At 39.6% G+C, this 21,725-nt stretch overlaps 1 protein-coding gene across 3 annotated transcripts; it reads left to right on the top strand.

The window, feature by feature from the left end:
• Positions 1-240: 240 nt before the first annotated feature.
• LOC311296117 (uncharacterized protein) lies at positions 241-21,725 on the top strand. 3 transcript variants are annotated; one of them, XM_084417763.1, is made up of 7 exons: positions 300-440; positions 10,050-10,235; positions 14,584-14,919; positions 20,377-20,727; positions 21,010-21,120; positions 21,216-21,265; positions 21,414-21,725. In XM_084417763.1, the coding sequence occupies exons 3-7, from the start codon at positions 14,625-14,627 to the stop codon at positions 21,450-21,452; spliced, it is 846 nt and encodes a 281-aa protein (XP_084273889.1). In that variant the 5' UTR covers positions 300-440; positions 10,050-10,235; positions 14,584-14,624; the 3' UTR covers positions 21,453-21,725. The 3 variants fall into 3 exon arrangements, with proteins under 3 accessions (XP_084273888.1, XP_084273889.1, XP_084273887.1); XM_084417762.1 differs by lacking the exon at positions 10,050-10,235 and having other exon boundaries at positions 241-440; XM_084417761.1 differs by lacking the exons at positions 300-440; positions 10,050-10,235 and adding an exon at positions 6,306-6,494.

Raw genomic sequence — 21,725 nt, 5'->3', positions numbered from 1 at the left:
GTATAGGCTATGTATTTACATAATCTCCAAAACCAAACAAATTATATTAATTAATTACTAGTTCAAGCGAATTAATGCAGATATGTTCTCTCGCAAACAAGGAAACAAACTCTTTTTAGTTAAATAAGCAATACAATACACTAATGCTATAATAATATTTAGCATACACAATATGTTTTACAAAGTGAACAGAGTAACGCCGTTCAGAATGTATAACAACGTGTTTGTGTAATCATGTTTGCATAACGTAACGAAACTTAACTGCGCTAGATAGGAAGGACCGACATTAGTTTCACTTTTAACTGAATCCATTAATGAGGAAGAGCGAGACGCTTTTATTTCACGGAACCTTTAGTCGTTGGCTACTTCTGATTGAAAAGCTGTGAAAATGGGGTTTCTCTTTATTTTCCTCTCAGTTGGTTCATTTTCACTCTACCATGGTAAGACTTTATTATTTTACTCTACAAGGTATTTGTTAAGAGTCTCTTCCAGTCGATAAAAACGAACAAAGACCGTGACGCAGTTACATTTCATGCCAGCTCTAATAGCTTTACACATTTGACGGGAATTCATTTTATTACATTTATTTCGCTGGCATTGTGTGCTGTGCTCGTGTGTGGTACAATCTTTCTTTAGGGCGACTTAAAAACGAACGACACTCGTGGCGCAGTTTAATTTTGTACCTTTCATTCACTTTACACTCGAAAGAAATTGTTTCTAAAATTGCCTATTGCTGTTTTAACTCGAAAATGAATAGAAATGAAATGTGTTTTTGATTTCTATAAAGTGAACACGCATAGTTGTAGTTTGCGACACGTTTCTAAGGCTGCGGAGACACAAACAAGAGCAGTTTCAGGGCGTGCCTCGTTAATGGCAAAACAGGCTAGGCTTACTGTATAGCCTACTTATTATTGCAAAACTATTTAAAACGGATTTCCTTAAAATGCTTAGGTCAAGTGACTTGGTTTAAAAAAATAATCTAATACTAATGACATCATGACTTGATGTGAAACAGACAGTGACTTTGCATGATAATGAATGTAATTTGGAAACATCACAAAAACAAAACAGATAAATTAGTGATTATTATATCCTAAAAAATAATAATAGCCTATTATTATTACCTATCATCTCAATTAAAAATAAAATCTTGAGGTAGCTGCTTAGCTTATGTCCAAGATGTGTCTTCCGAAGCATTTAAAAGTTTATGCATTTGTGTATTCTAATCAATTATGTATTGCAATGTTTATAATGATTACAATATTAAGAATATTTTCTTTAGCCGTGTAGGTTTTGTAGTTAATTGTGCATTTTCTATTGTGACTTCAATGGTAGGCCTAATGCTATGATATAATATGAGACAAAACGGAAAATATTTCTAGTTTGGTGTTGATAAGGGGTAGCAAGAAATTAAGGAGGACATAATAATCACAACGGGTATTTACATGCGTTTTATTAGGCCACAGATACGCTTGTGAGGGGTTATTTTAGTCATTGTTTTCGACGCTATTACTGTGCGTCATGCTGGTAAGATCTTACGGATGCTATTTATCATTCGGTGAGGCTACATCGTCAAAGACAATGAATGAAATAAACCCCCACAAGCATATCTGTGGCCAAATAAAATGCATATAAGCTACCCTTTTGTGATTATTCTGTCATCATTAATGTCTTGCTCATTTTGTCTGGCAGTACACAGCGAGCGCAGAACTGAAACGGGGTGGGGCTACATAAGGACTTTAGCTGGTGAATAACATCAAGTCATGGTTTCACGAAACAAAATCCAAGATGGCTGCCTGTATGTAGTGTGTGTGTTGTTGATCTCTGCCTCTTTCCAATTTAAAAGGACATCAAAGACTGTTCTAAGGCTTACGTTGGATTTCTATCTGCATTATTATTATTACTATCACTAATTCATTGCCAAAATGAGGGCATATTTTACATTTTTTTATTTGCTCGTCTGCCTGACGCTGTGGATCCCTATGGACGGCGTGCTTAATGCTAATGAGGGGAGAGATACACCTGCATCGTATTCGTGGATTATTCCGAACACTGTGACTTCCCTCGAGCCGGTTGGTGGAGATCCTGTCATGAGGCCTTGGGTTGAGAGGTGCCTTTTTGGTCGGGCGCCTTTTATTCTGAGGGATGAATCGAGAGGTCTGCGATGTTTGTGGGCGCGTGGAAATGGAAAGCTGTCTCCCTATGCGACGTTCATCTATAGGGACAGTTCGACAGCCGGCGCAGCACGGAAGAGCTGGTTGGTCTTTCTTTTGCTCTTAATATCGGGCAATATCCATCCTAATCCAGGCCCAGAACTTGCGCAGCTTCAAACTCCTGCTGAGTTCAAGTCTAGTAATGGTTTGCGTCTTTTTCACCTCAATGTACGCAGTCTGGTAAACAAAATAGACTTAATAAGAATATGGGCTGATTCAACGAACTCTGACATTATTGTTTTATCAGAGACATGGTTAAATAAGTCAATTCCTAATACTATGATACATATTGAGGGATATAATGTTTTTAGATCGGATCGAACAAAAAAAGGTGGTGGAGTTGCAGTTTATATTAAGTCTAAGCTAAACTGCACTTGTATATTATCCATCAGCAAACCAAACTGTTTTGAACTTTTGGCAATTAAATTAGTTTTTGTTAATGGTCCAGATATCATCGTTGTTGGATGTTATCGTCCCCCTTCGGCTTCAAGTGAAGCTATTACTTCACTTACGGACCTTCTCCATAACTGGACTAAATCAGAGCTTATTTTACTCGGGGATTTAAACTGGGATTGGTTATCACAAATGTCTGACCCACTCAAGGGTATTTGCGACTCTCTTTGTTTGGATCAATTGATCAATTTACCCACCCGGTTAAATCATAAAGATCTAGTTAAATCCACGCTACTTGATGTTATTTTAACTAATGCTCCTCATAGATTCTCTGCGGTTGGAGTTTTTTGTAATGATGTAAGTGATCATTGTGCAATAGTATGTGTACGGAATTGCAGGATTCCAAAGAGTAAACCACGTTTTATTTTAAAACGACAATTTAAACATTTTAATGATCAAGCCTTTTTGCAAGATATTTATAATAGTGATTTATATGTTGTTTCACAGATACCCGATGTTGATATAGCATGGGAGTATTTTAAATGTACTTTTTTGACTATATGTGACAAACATGCACCTTTTAAAAGATTTAGAGTAAGAAGTAGAGATAATCCCTGGTTTAATGAGTCAATATCTTCTCTTATAAAAAATAGAGATAATGCATGGGCTAAAGCAAAGAAAACAAATAATAATATGGATTGGGTAAATTATAGGACAATAAGAAATAATTGTACAAAATTGGTAAAAAAATCTAAATGTGACTATTATATAAATATGATGAATGAAAATTTGAACAATCCGACTAATTTCTGGAAGTTGACCCAATCAATTGGTGGTAAAAAAACCTCCACCAGTCTGCCGGACTGTTTAAAAATAAATGAGAGTGTAATACGGGACAAAGAAAATATTGTAAAAGCTTTTAACAACCATTTTATCACTGCTGACTTAACTACAGACTTTAGTAATTTAAAGGAACATAATGTAGAAGGCAATGTGGCAAACGCTTCGTGTTGTTCTCAGCTGTTCACTTTTACTCCTATTTTAGCTACACAAGTTTATAAAGCCTTATTAAACTTGGATTGTAAAAAATCAGCGGGATCTGATAAAATAGAGCCTTACTTTTTAAAAATTGCTGCAGATCTTATAACAGAGCCCATCACTTCAATTTTAAATTTAAGTTTAAAATCAAATGTTATTCCTCGTGCATGGAAATCAGCTATGATTCTACCTTTGTTAAAAGGTGGTGATCCATCTGAGATGAATAATTACCGTCCGATTTCAAGGTTGTCAGTGATGGCAAAAGTATTTGAATCTTTTATAAATGATCAAGTAAAACAGTTTATAACTGAAAATAACATTTTAAATGAATTTCAGTCAGGCTTTAGATCAGGTCACAGTACTATAACTGCAGCCATGCTGGTCACTAATGATATTATTAAATGTTTGGATAGTAAACAGCATTGTGCAGCTTTATTTGTAGATCTCTCCAAAGCATTTGATTCTGTAGATCATAAACTACTGTTGCAGAGACTTAGTTGTGTGGGTTTTAGTGAAACAGCTCTAAATTGGTTTAATAATTACTTATTTGAAAGAACTCAATGTGTCTCAGTTGAACATTTTATATCAGCAGAACAAACAATTAAAAAAGGTGTCCCACAGGGTTCTGTTTTAGCACCAATTTTATTTTCTATTTATATCAATGACATAGGTTGTGGGATAACCCCAGCTAGAATTCATCTATATGCTGATGACACAATCATTTACACAGTAGCACATTCTTTGAACCAAGCCATGGAGTTTCTGCAAGATTCTTTTCGGTCTTTGCAACTGTCATTGTCAAACTTGAGATTGGTTTTAAACACAAAAAAAACAAATTATATGCTTTTCACCCGTGGTTCCATTAAAACAGATTGCCCGATTTTAACTTTAGAAGGGGACTGTATAGAAAGAGTAAATGGTTATAAATACTTAGGCATATGGCTAGATGAAAAATTAGGTTTTAATGTACATATTGAAAATCTCTTGAAAAAGCTTAGACCAAAACTGGGTTTCCTCTTTCGTTTAAAGAAATGTTTTCCTTTAGAAGCAAGAAAGAGAATTATTCAAAGTTGTTTCCTCTCTGTATTAGATTACGGTGATGTGATTTATATGCATGCAAGTTCATCTTCTCTAAAAAAGTTGGATTGTGTGTACCATGCTGCCTTGCGCTTTGTGACGAGTGCCTCTTCACGCACTCATCATTGTACCTTGTACGAATTGGTGGGTTGGACTTCTTTGTTTCAAAGGAGAAAAATACACATGTTGATGTTTATTGCTAAGGCATTGTTAGGAAAACTACCAGTTTATATCTGTCGTCTTTTATCGTATTACACCTGTACTTATAGCACTAGATCTAGTGCTAAATTGCTTTTAAAGGTTCCGAGAGTACGTTCAGAGTTTGGTAAAACTGCCTTCTCTTCCTATGCTCCCTGGTTATGGAATGAGCTGCAGAGTATAATAATGATAGAAGCACTCCCCTCTTTAAAAGTTTTTAAAAATCTCTTATTGACCAATTTAAGGGAAACGTGTGTATGTTTGGTTAAGTAGCTTTTGTTGTTATTTCGAGTGCTGGACAAAATTTTATGAAAGATTCTGAGGTTTTTTTATGTTTGTATGTTGTTTATGTGAAACTTTCTGTGCTGCCATTTTGGCCAGGACTCCCTGGAAGAAGAGATTTTATATCTCAATGGGACTATCCTGGTAAAATAAAGGATAAATAAAATAAAAAATAAAGTCAAAGCTGATTGGCTGATGGCATTTGAAAATCAGGCACAGTCTAAAACTGAGCTGTGATCAGTGGCAGCAGACGATAAGTCCATTTTATGGTTATAAGAGTCTCCAAAAAGAATCAATCACTAGTGTGGCTCTCATGTAGGCTATATAGTGAAATATTCCAAATTTAAATGTTGTGTGTGTTTGTTTATTTATTTATTTATTCATTTATTATTATTTCATCAGAATACACAGATATTTATAAATGAATAAGGGTGATCATTGCAGCCAGCTTGTGCTGTCATAAAATTTACAAAGAAGATATTAAACAAATACACACACACATAGCCTACATATAAGAACATTGTGTGATCTCTCTTCTCACTGGATTCTCTTGGACTCTTGGATTCTCATAATTTTTCTTATCTAAACTGCACTTTCTTTAAATATCTGTGTATTCTGATGAAATAATAATCCAATTTAGAAATTGGATTAAAGGGCTGTTACGCCAGACTGTTTCTTTTTTTCCCACAGCCTATAATTATTACAAATTATATTGTATCTGCGCCCCATGTAGTGCACCACAAGACATAAAGCAGTTAGATCAGGAAGACATCCAAAATGTGTTGTGCTGGGAACCACTGACATAAATTATAAATATGTATAAATGTATAAAATACACACTATTATAGACTATGTATTAACATAATTTCCAAAACCAAGACTTTTATATATTAATTACTAGTTCAAGACAATGCAGTTTTTTCTCGAAAAAACAAAACAAACAAACGCTTTTTTAGTTGAATAAGTTAAATAAGCAATAACATACACTAATGCTATAATAATATTTAGCCTATACACAATATGTTTTACAAAGTGAACAGAGTAACGCCGTTTAGAATGTATAACAACGTGTTTGTGTAATCATGTTTGCATAACGTAACGAAACTTAGCCTAACTGCGCTAGATAGGAAGGACCGACATTAGTTTCACTTTTAACTGAATCCATTAAGGAGGAAGAGCGAGACGCTTTTATTTCACGGAACCTTTAGTCGTAGGCTACTTGTGATTGAAAAGCTGTGAAAATGGAGTTTATCTTTATTTTCCTCTCAGTTGGTTCATTTTCACTTTACCAAGGTAAGACTTTATTACAAGGTATTTGTTAAGAGTCTCTTCCAGCAGATACAAACGGACAAAAACCGTGACGCAGTTACATTTTATGCCAGCTCTAATAGCTTTACACTCGACGGGAATTCATTTTATTACATTTATTTCGCTGGCATTGTGTTGTTCTCGTGTGTGGTAATCTTTCTTTAGGGCGACTTAAAAACGAACGAAACACATGGCGCAGTTTAATTTTGTACCAGGTCTAATCACTTTACAAGCGAAAGAAATTGCTTCTGAAGTAGGCAGACTATTGCTGTTTTAACTCGAAAATGAATTGTGTTTGTGATTTCTATAAAGTGAACACGTAGTTGTGGTGTCGACACGTGTCCGGGCGTGCCTCGTTAATGACAGAGCGGAGCACAACGAACACTTTTTGATTTTCTCAGTTTGTGTAAATTCACTTGTTGCTCAGAGTATTTATTTTTCCCACATGTCTAGTAGGCCTACAATTATGTGGTTTTGTTTCATTAGTGTATACTTTTTTCTTGACTTAGGCTACTCCGAAAGAATGGAAGAAAAATGTGACAAGCATGGGAGGGGCACATTGTAACCTGACAGCTTAAAATGTTATCTGAGCAAATCAAAAATATATACAAAGCAAACTAAAATATTTTGTTAATAAAATACAATTATTAACGTTTTCATATAAAATTGTGGACATTTTTAATAATTAAAAATAAAGTAATTTTTGAGTTTGACAACAAACACACTAAAAACTGCTATACTATTATGTTAGTTCAAAACATAATAAAAATGAATAATTTCTTAAAATGTAAAGTCTTTATTCGACTTTAATATATATTTCTCAATATAATTCATAAAAGTGGTAGAATAGAATAACAAAGTTCTAATAGTGTAACAACATGCCCCACCTGCACAACAGGGATTTAAATCCTGATAGTGTCTTCTGCTGGTTAGATCAGCATTAAAGAACTATCTGAACTGTTAACTGATATATGATTAAACTAATATCAGATTTGTCTAATTTTAAATAAACACAAAAAACAGAGATGAAAAATAACAAGTAAGAAATGTAGCCTACTTTTGCTATTGTTAAATAAATGTTCAGTGATACCTCCTGCCTGTAAACGCGTAATGTACTGTCTTTAAAGTATCTTCTTATTAAACTGTCTGTACACTTACAAAGTTCTCAATGCTTCGGTTTGCATGCAGGGACCCTCATTGTGCTACCGTGTTAGTGTGAGACTATTTTGAGCCTGGTTAGTGGTATTAACTAGCGATTTACTTCTACTTACACTATGCCCCATTTACTAGTGTTATGAGCTAATCTGTTTTTAGAGATAAAACTCTTTACATTCGATTATCATGAAAACGCATCCCAGGGAACAATCGACTCGGTAACCATGTGTTAATTACCCCTAGGATAATTTTTCACCGGAATTGTCCTTTAAAGGTTAACTAAACCCTAAAACAACTTTTTTTAGTTAATGATCTGTAAGAATGGGGCTTTATTAATGCTGTTCATTGATTCAAGTAATTTTTTTGACATTTTTGTTTAAAGTGTTTTAATTCTACAAAATATGGTGTAAAAATGTCTGAGTGCTGCCCTCTTCAGGTTGAACAGTGGCTACTGCAGTTTAATTTTCCTATTGGAAGTTATGGTGGCCGGTGACAGGGTACCAGCTAACCACGCCCTTGCCTACAGAAAGATGCGTCTCAGATGCACGCCCCCCCTCCACTGGTTTCTGCCTACTTTTCCAGCATTTTTCATATATTGCCAGTGGGTGGAGTCAGGCTCTGACCAGGGGTTAAGTTACCCTTTAAACTAAGCAACATCAAAATATTTCCAAAAATCACTGATTGAAAATCATGGTCTAGAATATACTGTAGGTCTAAACCTGTATGACTTCTGCAGAATACAAAAGATATTCTGAAGAACATGCCACACAATATTGGTTCCTAAAAAAAAAAAACTTTTACTTTTTATCACTTGCAATCTCAAAGTATATTCTTTTATGTTCCACAGAAGAAAGAAAGTCATACAGGTTTGAAACAGCATGACAACTAAAACGTCTGTTCTTTGACCATATGTTGCACTGTGGACAGAGGTGCAAAGCATTTTGAAAAACCTTCATGTGACATTATATGTAGTCATTATATACATTATAATGACTACACTACTATGTTAATAATATTTAATTTAGTATGTGGCTTATGTAGTTAATTGTGCATTTTCTAAAGTGACTTCAATGGTAATGCTATAATACTGTATGAGACAAAAAGGAAAATATTTCTAGTTTGGTGTCGATAAGGGGTAGCAAGAAATTAAGGAGGACCGAATATTCACAACAGGGTAGCTTACATGCGTTTTACAATAAAAAATACTGTAATAAAATTTCTATTAGTTCTTTAATTCATTTAATACGTCTACATTAATAATATAATAAAATTTGACATGTATATCCCACATTTCTGCCACAATGCCATGGTGCAGTTAGTGTTACTACAGTAAATCCATGGTAAATGATGGCGATTTGAGATTGAATAGCCTTCAGTATTTCTCCTGTTTGTCAGTGGCGTTTCATCTGGCTTTAAACTAGTTTAAATCACAGAGATATTTGTGTTCTTCGCTGAATTCATGCGCTTCTCACTGGATCTCACAGCGCTGTTTAGTGTGGCACTGAGGCCGATCAGAGTAAACGCATATGCTCTATACACTCGCGCTGCTGCCATATGAACTTTGAGCCGAGCGGATAAATGGTCCGTGCAGTTCAAATGAGTAGCACTGTTTCATTCCGCTTTTAGTGCATAAACACTATATTGAACATTTATCAAACTCTTGGTATTTTTTTTTATGTGATAATTATCATTATCGTTTTATCACCCAGCCCTAATTTGAATGCCTGCAGTCAATCAGGCAAAATATCTCAGGTGATTTATCACATTACACAAACTATTAATTGTTTTGAAAATGTGAACAGTTGCAGTTTATGATTAACACTTTATTAACTTTATTACCTTTTCTAAATAATACATTAAACAATTTGCGTTTATGTTAGTAGCGTGCCCAAATATTTTCAGTTCCACTCGTTTGCTCATTGTCTTAAGGACACGCCCACAACATGGGAAACCGTACTGATTACGCTCACACCAGTCAGCCATTTCACAGAGTTACATTCAAGCTATTTTAAGGCATGAAGAATTTTCTTTCAAGGATGTGTCATTGTGGTGATCAAAGATTAATTTTAAGGGATAAAATCATTGATTAGAGGGGGACTTTAAGCTATGAGCACGCTATGTTCAGTGCGAAGTCTTGTATTGCCACGGCCTGTAATTCTGAGCGTTCTTCTCTGTTTTTCTTGTCTGTTTTTTTTAACCTTGTTTGTATTATGTTCTCTTGACCATTTGCCGTCTGGCTTTTGACCATTGCCTTGTTTTCTGGATTATTGTCTGTTTGCTGACTGCCTGTCTGTTATGTTATGTTTACCACGAATCACACCTGTTGTATTCTGATTCTACCACTGCCCAATAAACTGCACATGGGTCTTAATCCTTGCCCCTCAGAGTCATCGTTACAGAGGACTTCGCCAGCTACGGATTTGTTTTCTGAGGTGTCGGCAAACTTATTAGTTGTGCATCAACAGCAGCTTACGCGACTAACCACGCTAACTGAGGAGCTGGTGAAGACTTGAACAAGATCTTCGTCAGTTTGCATCAAGCCCTGCTCCGCCAACAGCTCAACCGAGCCAGGTACCCAATCTAACTTCTCAGAGTAATATCACTGCTAATCCCCGGCTAGCTTTTCGGAAAAATTTGATGGCACACCAACTAAATGTAAAGGATTTCTAATGCAGTTTTCCATGTTTGCGGCACAACAACGCATGTTATACCCCACAGATGACAGCAAAAATGTCCCTTGTGTGCTCTTTGTTATCTGGAAAAGCTTTGGATTGGGCAACTGCAGACTGGTCTAATCAGGGCCCACGTCTCAACCCCTTTACTGAATTCATTGAGCAGTTACAAGAAGTTTTTGAACACCTCGAGGGAGGAAAGAATCAGCTACTCTCTCTCAGACAGGGAAAACACTGACATTTCGTACTTATGCTGCTCAAACGGTATGGGTGGATGACATGTTAAAACTCTGGTTTCGGAAAGGTTTAAATGATGAGTTCCAATCTGAATTAACCTGTCGTGAGGAGGGAAGAACACTGTCAATTCAGATTGCCAACTCGATGAATTGATCCAATCTCATTCGCTCTATAAGACTAAACTGACTTTTTCATCCATTCAATCAAGCAACTCCCCACATCAATGAGCCTGAACCTATGCAGGTTGGACATACGCATATCCACTGAAGATTGAGAGCGTTGCATAAGAGAACATCTATGCCCGACTCGACCGCCACAGTGCATTCGTTCTTCCCAGTTATTCTACCTCATGAAGTACCAGTAAAGATAACCTTTCCCACAAACACTTTGATTACCAAGGCCCTACTTGACTCTGGGGCAGCAGGCAGTTTTATTGATGAAGGCCTAGACCGACAGTACGAGATAACAAATACCCCTTGACAGTTAGATGAACACCCACATGTTTGAAGCACCTCCACTAACATTTTCCTGCAAGTTGGAATCCTTCATATTGAAACCACACACCTCTTTACCATCCATTCTCCTCACAATCCAGTTGTCCTCGGCCTACACTGGCTACAGAAACACAACCCTCAGATTTCATGGCAGGAGAAACAAATCACACAGTGGAGCTCTACCTATCTGTCTAATTGCCTAAATCCAGTAACACACATGTCAGTGAGAACCAGCGCTGTACTAGCCGAATCAGTTTCAAGTGCTAACTTGCCTCCTGAATATTCAGACCTCACCAAATTTTCTTTTGCATATAGTGAAACATGGGTGTTTTGGAAAGTGCTGCGTTGAGTTTTTCTTGTGTCTAGTGTCACTGAGCCACCAGGCTCTCTCACCACCATGCAACGATCCCAATCACCTGAATTCTGAACATCAGCACACCTCATCAGATTCAGCATTTAAGCACACACACCTCAGCTCAGTCATTGTCTGACCTCAATTTGGACACAGACTTTCTCGAGTGAATTCCAGTGAACGATCTCCGTTGAACTTACCTTTATCTCCTTTTGTTGTTCCTGAGTTCTGTTCACCAGTCAGACGCAGACGTAGTGATGGGAGAAACTAAGCTTTTCAAAGCTTCGAATCAATTGAACCAATTGCTTCGCAAAATGATTCACGCAAAATGTATATTTCCAAACATGTATAAAAACACCTTTTACAAGTAAAATCTACCAAATGCAAATAACTAATCAAATAATAAGATTAAATATCAAGTGTCTGTATAAAATGTGTTCTTTCTTCAAATTCCAGAGCTTGTTTTGTTTGTTCCATGGATGACTCAGCTAAACAAACCAATAAGAGACTATTAACTAGGGATGGGTAGTTCGACACCCAGTGTCGAGACCTGAGTGCTTCAAAACAGTTTTCCGGAACATTGCTATCCATTTAGTGCAATATTATAATTATATCAGTCATGCCTATATGTACAGTATGTAGCTTATTTTTAACGTGGTGTATTGCTGTTAATTAAAGTACTACTATTAAAAATGTCTGTTGTCTGAATGTAAATTAAAACACCTTGCGGGCTCAACTGCTGTTCCCAAGTCCTTCCTCAACCACAAACTTGTTTTGCTGCTTGTAAATACAATATTCATTTATAAAGCACATTTAAAACAATCAAGGCTGACCAAAGTGCTGTACAGAAAATAATAAAACTAACAATAAAACAATAAAATACCAATAAAGGAACACACAACAATAGATAAACAATAAGCATACTAAATCAAGGAGTATTAAAAGCCAAAGAGTGTTTAAAGAAATGCTGTCCTCAGTTGTCAACAGCTCAAATGGGTGTATTTGATTTCGATATACCCCGTTCTCAAGTGTGGGAACACTTCCGTCTTGACATTCCTAACAAACTATCATGCCTGATATGCGACCAAACTTTGTTTTACTCTAATAACACATTCTCAGTGCTTTGGCTTCTACGCTCCTAACATCCAAATGCTCTGGTCAACGAGACTCCTACAACAGAGTACCATTCTTCACCAACTGGAAAAGGTAAAATTAATACTAATAAAGAAAGACGTTTTCTTTTAGGACAATAACTACTATCTACTCCCCACATGATAAAGTGAGTGATAAAGTAATTAAAATGCAAGAAAAGTCACCCTTTTGCAGTTCCAAGTTTTCATATTCTATTAAATTTTTTCATGTGGTGGAATGTAAGAACACAGAGTGACACAAATAAACAAATCACATAGCCAAAGTTTCAAAGCCATTTGCTAGAACAACCTTAGTTTGGTGTATTAAGAAGCCAACCAATAGCCTATCTTTCACACTGACCTTTAAACACATAATTGTTACTTTTTAAATCCAACTTTTTGTATCAAATAGCCTGTGTTTATGAAATTTGTGTCCGTTGCCCACTTCTGTATTTTAGTATTAATTAGTTGGGTTGTTATATTAAATTGATGGTATAGATATAAGCTATATTTGGATTTAAGTTAAAGTTCAAACAAACACTTGAATTGTGTCTACATCTAAACTATTTTGTAACCATCTGAACTCCAATGGGGGTACAGACTTTGTATTACCAATCTACATTTGTTAAAAGATAAACTTTTGTTACTTGGTCAAACTGCATGGGCTTACTTTGAAGGGAATACTTTGAATTACTTTGTTACTTTGAATTACTCTGCCAATATGAATGAATAGTAATTGTACTTTGTATTATTAGGAAGGAAGAAGGAGCTTGATGGGGCCCTTGTCAACATGATTGAAGCCTTTCTCCATCGTGGAAGATGAGGTATTTAGAGCATTTGTGAAGAAGTTGGACCCCACCTATGTTCTGCCAACCTGGAAAACTGTCAGAGAGAAATACCAAGAGGAGAAGCAAAAGGCTATGGCACATCTACAGAACATCCAATCTGTCTGCCTCACAGCTGATATGTGGACCTCCCTCTCTATGGAGTCTATCTAGGGGTTACATACATGTAAATGGCCCACATGTAAACGACCCCTAAATTAATAACTAATGATTATTACAGTGAAAATTAATTTATGACTTTTTCCTAGAGCTGCTGTACAACCAAAACAATCTTTGTTGCATCAATTTCCTGTTATCACTGTAAAGTTGCTTTGAAACAATCTGTATTATAAAAAGTGCTATATAAAATAAAGGTGATTTGACATGCCACAACACTGACACAGATTTGGGCTCAGTCAGTGATGCTGGGAGTATTTGGAAAATGGCTACTAACCTGTCAATTTCATTCGGATGATGTTTCACGATCTATTGAAATCACGCTTTCTCCCTCTCTTAAAATGCACACACTTACAGTACAGGCATGCAACATTCATGCACAGAATTTCAATTCTGCAAAACTACATTACAATTTTCAGTTCACAGACTTGCAAACGCTTAATCAGTCTATCACACTCTTAATAACTGCATCAGTCCACAAATCAGTAACTGTAAAATGATGTATTGTAATTAGTAATGCACAACTGAGGTGAAAAAAGTGCTGTTGGATGTTTTTCAATGGACGCTTGTCATGGACATTTTGCGGCGGATTGGTTTCATCTCGCGATCGGTTTTTCATAACATGGGTATTAAGTCGCATTTTTCCATGTTGTCATATGCACTCCTGTCTTATTACTGTTGCTGGAGCATCTATATCATAAAACAGACACTGTAGATTGACACTAAATCCTTGGAACCTTTCAATGATGTGTAATTTATCATTATTCATCTTTTAAATGTATACCATGGTAAACAAAGTGACGTCAAGCCTAGGATCGGGACAGTGCGCACCAAGAGGTTAAGCATTAAACAAAAAATAATAATTGAATATTTGTGACAGAATTTTCTAGAGAATGATGAATGTTTGTCTGATGAGTGAATGTGCAAATCTTATATTGTATATTTGTGTTATATTTTGAATCCAGCCCCTTCATTTTTATGATCTGAAGTGAAAAGATTAAAAAAAATTCATTTGTTATTTTCTTTTTTTCAGGTGCATTTGGTACTGATACAGATAAAGTGTCGGTGTCTGTGATGGAGGGATATTCAGTCACTCTAAACACTGATCGTAACAAAAACCAACAAGACCGAATTAATTGGTATTATAATGACATTCGCATCGCTCAAATTAATGGAGATCTCAGTAAGACTTGTACAGATGTTCAGTGTAAAGGTGGTGATGAGAGATTCAGAGACAGACTGAAGCTGAATCATCAGACTGGATCTCTGACCATCACAGACATCAGACACACAGACTCTGGACTCTATAAACTACTGACCACCAGAGGCAACATCGACAGTGAAAAGATCTTCAATGTTTCTGTCAGTGGTGAGTGTCATTTAATGAACGTTTAAATACAGGTTTTATGTGTTTAATCACATATCACATTAATTTGTTTTTTAAAGCAATTACAATTAGAACTGCTTTTTCACTTTATGATGTTTTATTAACATAGTTTGGGAGCAACACATTCAAATGATTATTAACGTCTACCTAATCAGCATGAGATGAGGCCTGTTTACATACATAGCCGACTCACTTATGTTCCTCTACAGTTTCCTAGCATCCCTCCACCATCCTGACTCCTCACTCTTAGCTGGTTCCTACCACAGCCAGAGATACGGGGTAGAGATCTACATGGGTCCAAAAATTTGTACCTGAACCCGAAGAAACTTGTAAATGTGCTACATGAAACTAACCTAGACCTTTCTATTATTTTTTAAAGCAGGACTCGGACCCATGTTGAACTGAGAAATGCCTTAAATGTACTACCCGGAACTGACCCGTACCGTCTATTATTTGAAAGCTCGGAAGCACAAACCTGTCTGGAAACGATCGGCACATATTCCACAGTCAATAAACAAGCTGCAAAACAAAAAAACGTTTTGTCTTACCTAATGTTAGTAGCCTTCTCCCTGTCAAGAACGTGAAGAGAGAACTCAAACGCAGAGGATTCGTGCAACAGTTTATTAGGCTCAACAGAAAATCCAAATAAACATCCAACGTGTGTAGTGACACACACACAAACAGAAAGCTGGTGTAACAACTCCAGATCCATCTGTACAGAACCCTGCGGACACAGGCTGTGGAGACCACCTCAGGTGCAATGCCCAAATGGGACGTGGAACGAGACTGAGGATAGCGGGCACACAGCCAGCTGAAAGACTCCTCGTCTAGGCGTCCTGAGCACAGCAGCGGAAAAAGTTAAGACACAAAGACACACAGCACAGGTACAACCGTACATGAACAACAGCATGAAATCTGCTGACAACAAGGGGCAGACACAGCAGAGAATATAAAGGAAGAAGGGAACAAGTGACAAGTGAGGGCAAACAGCTCGTGATCTGCACGATTGCTCAGGTCACGAGCTGAGTTTGAGAGGAATGTCTTGAGAAGACAACCAGACCTTCTGACCACACACGTAAAGTGGGGGCTTAGCACAGTGACGATCCGCCGACGCCTAGTTCCTGTCACCAGTCTGAGTGAGGGTTTCTCTGGTGACCCTCCACGTACGGAGGCATCTCTAAATAAACAAGTGTGTGGACGGAACAACGGCGTCGGATTCTTGGGAGGGGAATAAGGGTGGCTGGTAGCCTAAACAGCACTGGAAGGGAAACAAACCCATAGACGAGACCAGGAGGGAGTTATGCGCATACTCGACCATAGTTAATCTGGAACGCCAAGATGACGTTTCTGCGGACGCCACACAATGCCACACAACTCTCTCCAGATCCTGGTTAGCACGCTCAGCCTGACCGTTTGTCTGCGGGTGATACCCAGAGGAAAGACTCGCAGTCGCCCCCAGCTGTCGACAGAACTCTGCCCAAAACTTGGGGCCCAAATTGGGGACCCCTGTCAGAAACCACGTTCACCGGGAGGCCACGAATACGGAAAACGTGATCCAGGACAATAGTCGCTGTCTCCCTTGCTGAAGGCAATTTGGGGAGGGTAATAAAATGGGCCGCCTTCGAGAACCTGTCCACCACAGTAAGGACTACCGTGTTGCCACTAGACGGAGGTAGGCCTGTGATGAAGTCCATTGCTATGTGTGACCAGGGTCTCGAAGGGACAGACAGTGGCTGGAGTAACCCTGCTGGGGGTCGATTGGGGAGCCCTTACCCGCAGCACAAACTGGACATGCCGACACGAACTGACGAGTGTCCCGCGCCATGGAATGCCACCAGAACTGCTGCTTGATTAAACTAGAGGTACGAGTTGCTCTTGGGTGGCAAGCTAGTACGGACGAGTGACCCCACTGTAGGACGCTAGTTCGGACCGATTCTGGCACAAACAACAGACTCTCAGGACACCCCGTGGGAACTGTGACATTGCGCAGAGCAGAGCGGACTCTGGATTCCACCCCCCAGGTGACCATCACTACTACCCAATCGGGAGGCAGAATGGTCACCAGGAGGATGCATTTTGGTTCAGCCTTAAAGATCCGCGAAAGCGCATCAGGCTTACCATTCTTGGACCCCGGACGGTAGGAGATGTTCAAATTAAACCGACTGAAAAACAGTGCCGGGAATTAAGCCGTTTGGTGGTGCGGATGTACTCTAAGTTCTTATGATCTGTCCAAACTATAAAAGGCACCTCCACACCCTCTAACCAGTGGCGCCACTCCTCCAGCGCCAACTTAACAGCCAGAGTACTTCCTGTACTCTGTCATCCGAAGGTGACCTCTGAGACAAAATTGCCCCCGCTCCCACCTCTGAGGCATCCACCTCCACAAAGAACTGACGAGACGGATCGGGAGTAGCAAGGATGGCTAACAAGCCGAAACAAAGCGACTCTTTAAGTTTAAAAATGCAGCCTGAGCCTGCGGCAACCAACAGAAACGTTTTCGAGTCGAGGTGAGATCCGTCAGAGGAAGGGCGACCTGGCTGAAATTTTGAATTAACCGCCTGTAAAAATTGGCAAACCCCAGAAATCGCTGGACCGCTCTACGACTATCTAGGGTAGGCTAATCAGCAATTGCTTTTATCCTTGGCGGGATCCATTCGGATTCCTTCGGGTGAAAGAATAAATCCCAGAAACGGAACAGACTGTGCATGAAACTCACTTCTCCACCTTGGTGAATAAACGATTCTCAAGCAGCCGCTGGAGCACTCGCCTGACATGTTGGACATGGTCGCGCTCACTCTGGGAGAAGATCAGGATGTTGTAGAGGTAAACAAATACAAACCGGTCGACCATGTCTCTGAACACGTCATTGACGAGTGCCTGGAAGACCGTCGGGGAGTTAGAAAGTCTAAAGGGCATAACCAAATACTCAAAGTGCCCCGTGGGGGTGTTGAAGGCAGTCTTCCATTCGTCCCCTCCCTAATCTGAACTAGGTGATAAGCATTGCGAAGGTCCAACTTCGTAAAGATGGTCGCCCCCTGCAAGAGCTTGAAGGCCGATGACATCAGTGGCAAAGGATAACGATTCTTTACCGTGATGTCACTCAAGCCCCAATAATCTATACAGGAACGGAATGATCCATCTTTCTTCCCCACGAAGAAGAACTCCGCCCTAGCTGGAGATGAAGAGGGCCTGATGATGCCAGCTACCTGAGAATCATTGATGTGCTTCTCCATGGCCTCTCTCTCAGGCCTGGAAAGAGAGGAAAAGTGCCCCCCAGCTAGAGAAGTTCTAGGCAACAGATCTATCGCACAGTCATACGGGCGGTGTGGAGGAAGAGATGAAGCTTGGGACTTACTGAAAACCGCTCTCAAGTCATGGTAAGCCTCCGGTACATTCACCAGGCTCACCGGCTCCTCCTGTAACACAGAACAAGACATAACAGGAGAAAACGCAGGACCCAAACATTGAGATAAACAAAAAGGGCTCCATGCCAGAACAGAATTAAGAACCCAGTCAATGTGAGGGTTATGTTTGACCAACCATGTGTGTCGCAACACTAATGGAGCGGAGGGAGAGTGAATAAGGAGAAAACGAATCTCCTCAGCATAATAACCTGAAAGGGTGAGAGTAATGAACCTGGTGGAGTGGGTAATTCTAGTGAGATGGGTGCCACAGAGAGTTTTGGCTGAAATGGGCTCGGCCAGTGGAACTGATGGAACACCTAATCGGGCAGCCAGCTCAGTGTCCATAAAATCGGCCTCTGTTCCAGAATCAATCAAAGCTGACACCCGATGAACAGCATTATTAAATTGTAATAAAGCCTGGAGGACGGAACGACCACCAGGCAGCAATGTATTAGTGACGCTCACCGTACGCCCCTCCTTAGACGAAAAACGCCGCCCCTTCACTGGACATGAGGCCACCACATGCCCCTCCTCCCCTCAATAAAGTCACAGATTGTGAGTGAGATGATGGCGCCGCTCTGTGATCGTCAGCCGGGCTCTCCCGATCTGCATAGGCTCCTCCTCAAGCAGGACGAGACGCTGAGAAGTCGCGTCACACGCCGCTCCAGCGACCAGGCTGGAGAAGAGCTCATGAGAGGCCACGCCCCTGTGATGCCGGGAACGGAGAGCTTATCTGGTTGTCAACCTGACTAATCCGTCGAGGCTGGGAGGCAGTTCGAGAGAATATCTCGTCCTTAATGTAATCTGCCAGCCCGTGAAGAAAATGATCCCACTGCGCCTTAGCATTCCATCCGCATGACGCGGCGAGAGTGCAGAACTTTATGGAGTAGTCCGACACACACCGACCTCCCTGTTGCAGCAAAGATAACGCCTGCGCCGCCTCCGTCCCAAGCGCGAAAACTCCTTAAACGAGCTGCAACATTGATGTTCATTTTCCCACATGGCCATTCCCCATTCTCTCGCTTGTCCGATCAGAAGCGTGATGGTGAATACCACTTTAGATTGCTCCGTGGGAAAACAGGAGGGCTGGAGTGAGAAAGTCAGAGAACATTGTGACAGAAAGGAACGGCATGAATTGGGCTCACCGGAGTATGGAGCAGGTGGATTAAGACGATTTTCGGCGTGACGGGAACCAGCTGTCTCTGGTTCGTACAGAGGTTGTACAACAGGAGCCGCGGGAGGAATAATCTGAAACCGATCAAGCTGTTCAGTGAGCTGGGTCAGTTGAAGTGACTGCTCCGAAAAGGCGTGACGAGAAGCGGTGATCTCCTCCTGCTGTCTACCCAGCAGCGTGCCTTGCTGCCTGAGAATTTGGTGAACGTCGATCTCCTCTGCTGAGTCCAGTTAATTAGGCACAACAGAAAATCCAATAAACATCCAATATGTGTAGTGGCACACACACGAACACAAAGCTGGTGTAACAACTCCAGATCAGTCCGAACAGAACCCTGCGGACACAGGCTGTGGAGACCACCTCAGGTGCAATGCCCAAACGGGATGTGGAACGAGGATAGCGGGCACACGGCCAGCTGAAAGACTCCTCGTCTAGGCGTCCTGAGCACAGCAGCGGAAAAAGGTAAGACACAAAGACAGCACAGGTACAACCATACATGAACAATGGCATGAAATCTACTGACAACAAGGGGCAGACACAGCAGAGAATATAAGGGAGGAAGGGAACAAGCGCCAGGTGAGGGCAATCAGCTCGTGATGTGCACACACCTATGTTGGAGTGGAATCTGTGTTGAGGAAGTCTGTCATTTCTTACAAAACTTTTTTCCCCAGAACTGTCCCAGGTTATATATGCATATTTCTTCCTAATTGGTCAAATTACCAAATGTACATGCTTGAAAAAGTAACTTTTTCAGAAAAAAACCAGACTGAAATTCAAGAAAGAACTTAATATGCACAAATATTTTCACAGTGTCTTTTCCCCCCAAAATATGCTTCAATCATCTGTTGGTTTGTGTTTCAGTTGTTTCTGCTGCCGAACGAGAGAAAATGAAGAGAAAGTCAGGGATGGAAGGAGAATCTGTCACATTAGATCCTGGTGTAACAAAAAAGACAAATGATGTGATGACGTGGTATTCTGATGATACTCTCCTCGCTGAAATCACTGGAGATCAGAGTAAGATCTGTGGAGATGTTCAGTGTAAAGAGAGATTCAGTGACAGACTGAAGCTGGATCATCAGACTGGATCTCTGACCATCACAAACATCAGAAACACAGACTCTGGAGAATATACACTACAGATCAACAGCATCAGCCTTCGTCGTCGCCGCCGCAGTATCAGCAGTGAAAAGAGATTTGAAGTTACTGTCGTTGGTGAGTATGATTTAGTCAGTCAGGCATTTGGCAGAGAAAACACCATTACATTGGAATATAAAGAAAAAATGGTATAGTTACATCTCTTTATTTTAGTTCCTCGATGACTTGTCACTGATGAAACGGTACTTTTGACATCACTGTATGAAACAAGTGATCACCTTTAAACAGAATCAGATTTAGATTTACTCTCTCAGACCATCTGATATCTCATATTGTTTCTTATAGATCAATCTGACAGATTAACTCACACTAATGTCTGTTTCTCTTTATCTGATCCAGATTCAGGTCTGTCTTCAGCTGTTGTTGCAGGAATAGGTATTGTTCTGCTGGTGTGTGCAGCTGCAGCTGTTGCTGGTGTGATTTACTATCGACGCAGGAGCTCTAGAAATGGCAAGTATCTCCTACAGATACTGTAGTGAGAGGAAAACATCATATTGATTGTGCAAAATTGTTGTTTCATTACGTGTGATTGTTTTTCAAAGCAGGCATGGAGGAAAAACAACTGAAAGCTTCTGTAGAAAGTCCCAACAAAGAGGTGATATACTGAACTACTGTAGTTTGTCATTGTAGTTAATGACTTAATCTTTCCAATGAGAACTAAACATTTCAAACAGAATCTCATTCACTGATTGATGACAAATTTGCTGATTTCTGATGCTGTGTAATTCGTTGTTTTCTTACAGATGGAGACTTTCTTAGAGACAAAGATAGAGGTCACGTGACATGAGTGGATCGTAACAGCTTCCGCATTATTATTACCATTAAATAATAGGAAAATGAGCGGACACATAATGAAATGTGATGTATCCTTCTTGTTAATGATAAAGCACTTCCTACCTGTTACTGGTGAAGGGCTGTATTCCATAATCCACTGGTGCTTCAATGTATATGTAATGAGTGATGATAATCAGCTTGATGATAATCAGCTTGAAGCTGACTTCTGCCTGATGAAACTGCAACATGTCTTCAGTAAAACTTGTCTTGAATTGAGTGCA

This window comes from Rutilus rutilus, assembly GCF_951802725.1.
Source record: "Rutilus rutilus genome assembly, chromosome: 8".
NCBI lineage: Eukaryota > Metazoa > Chordata > Actinopteri > Cypriniformes > Leuciscidae > Rutilus > Rutilus rutilus.
This window is presented reverse-complemented; position numbering and strand designations above follow the sequence as displayed.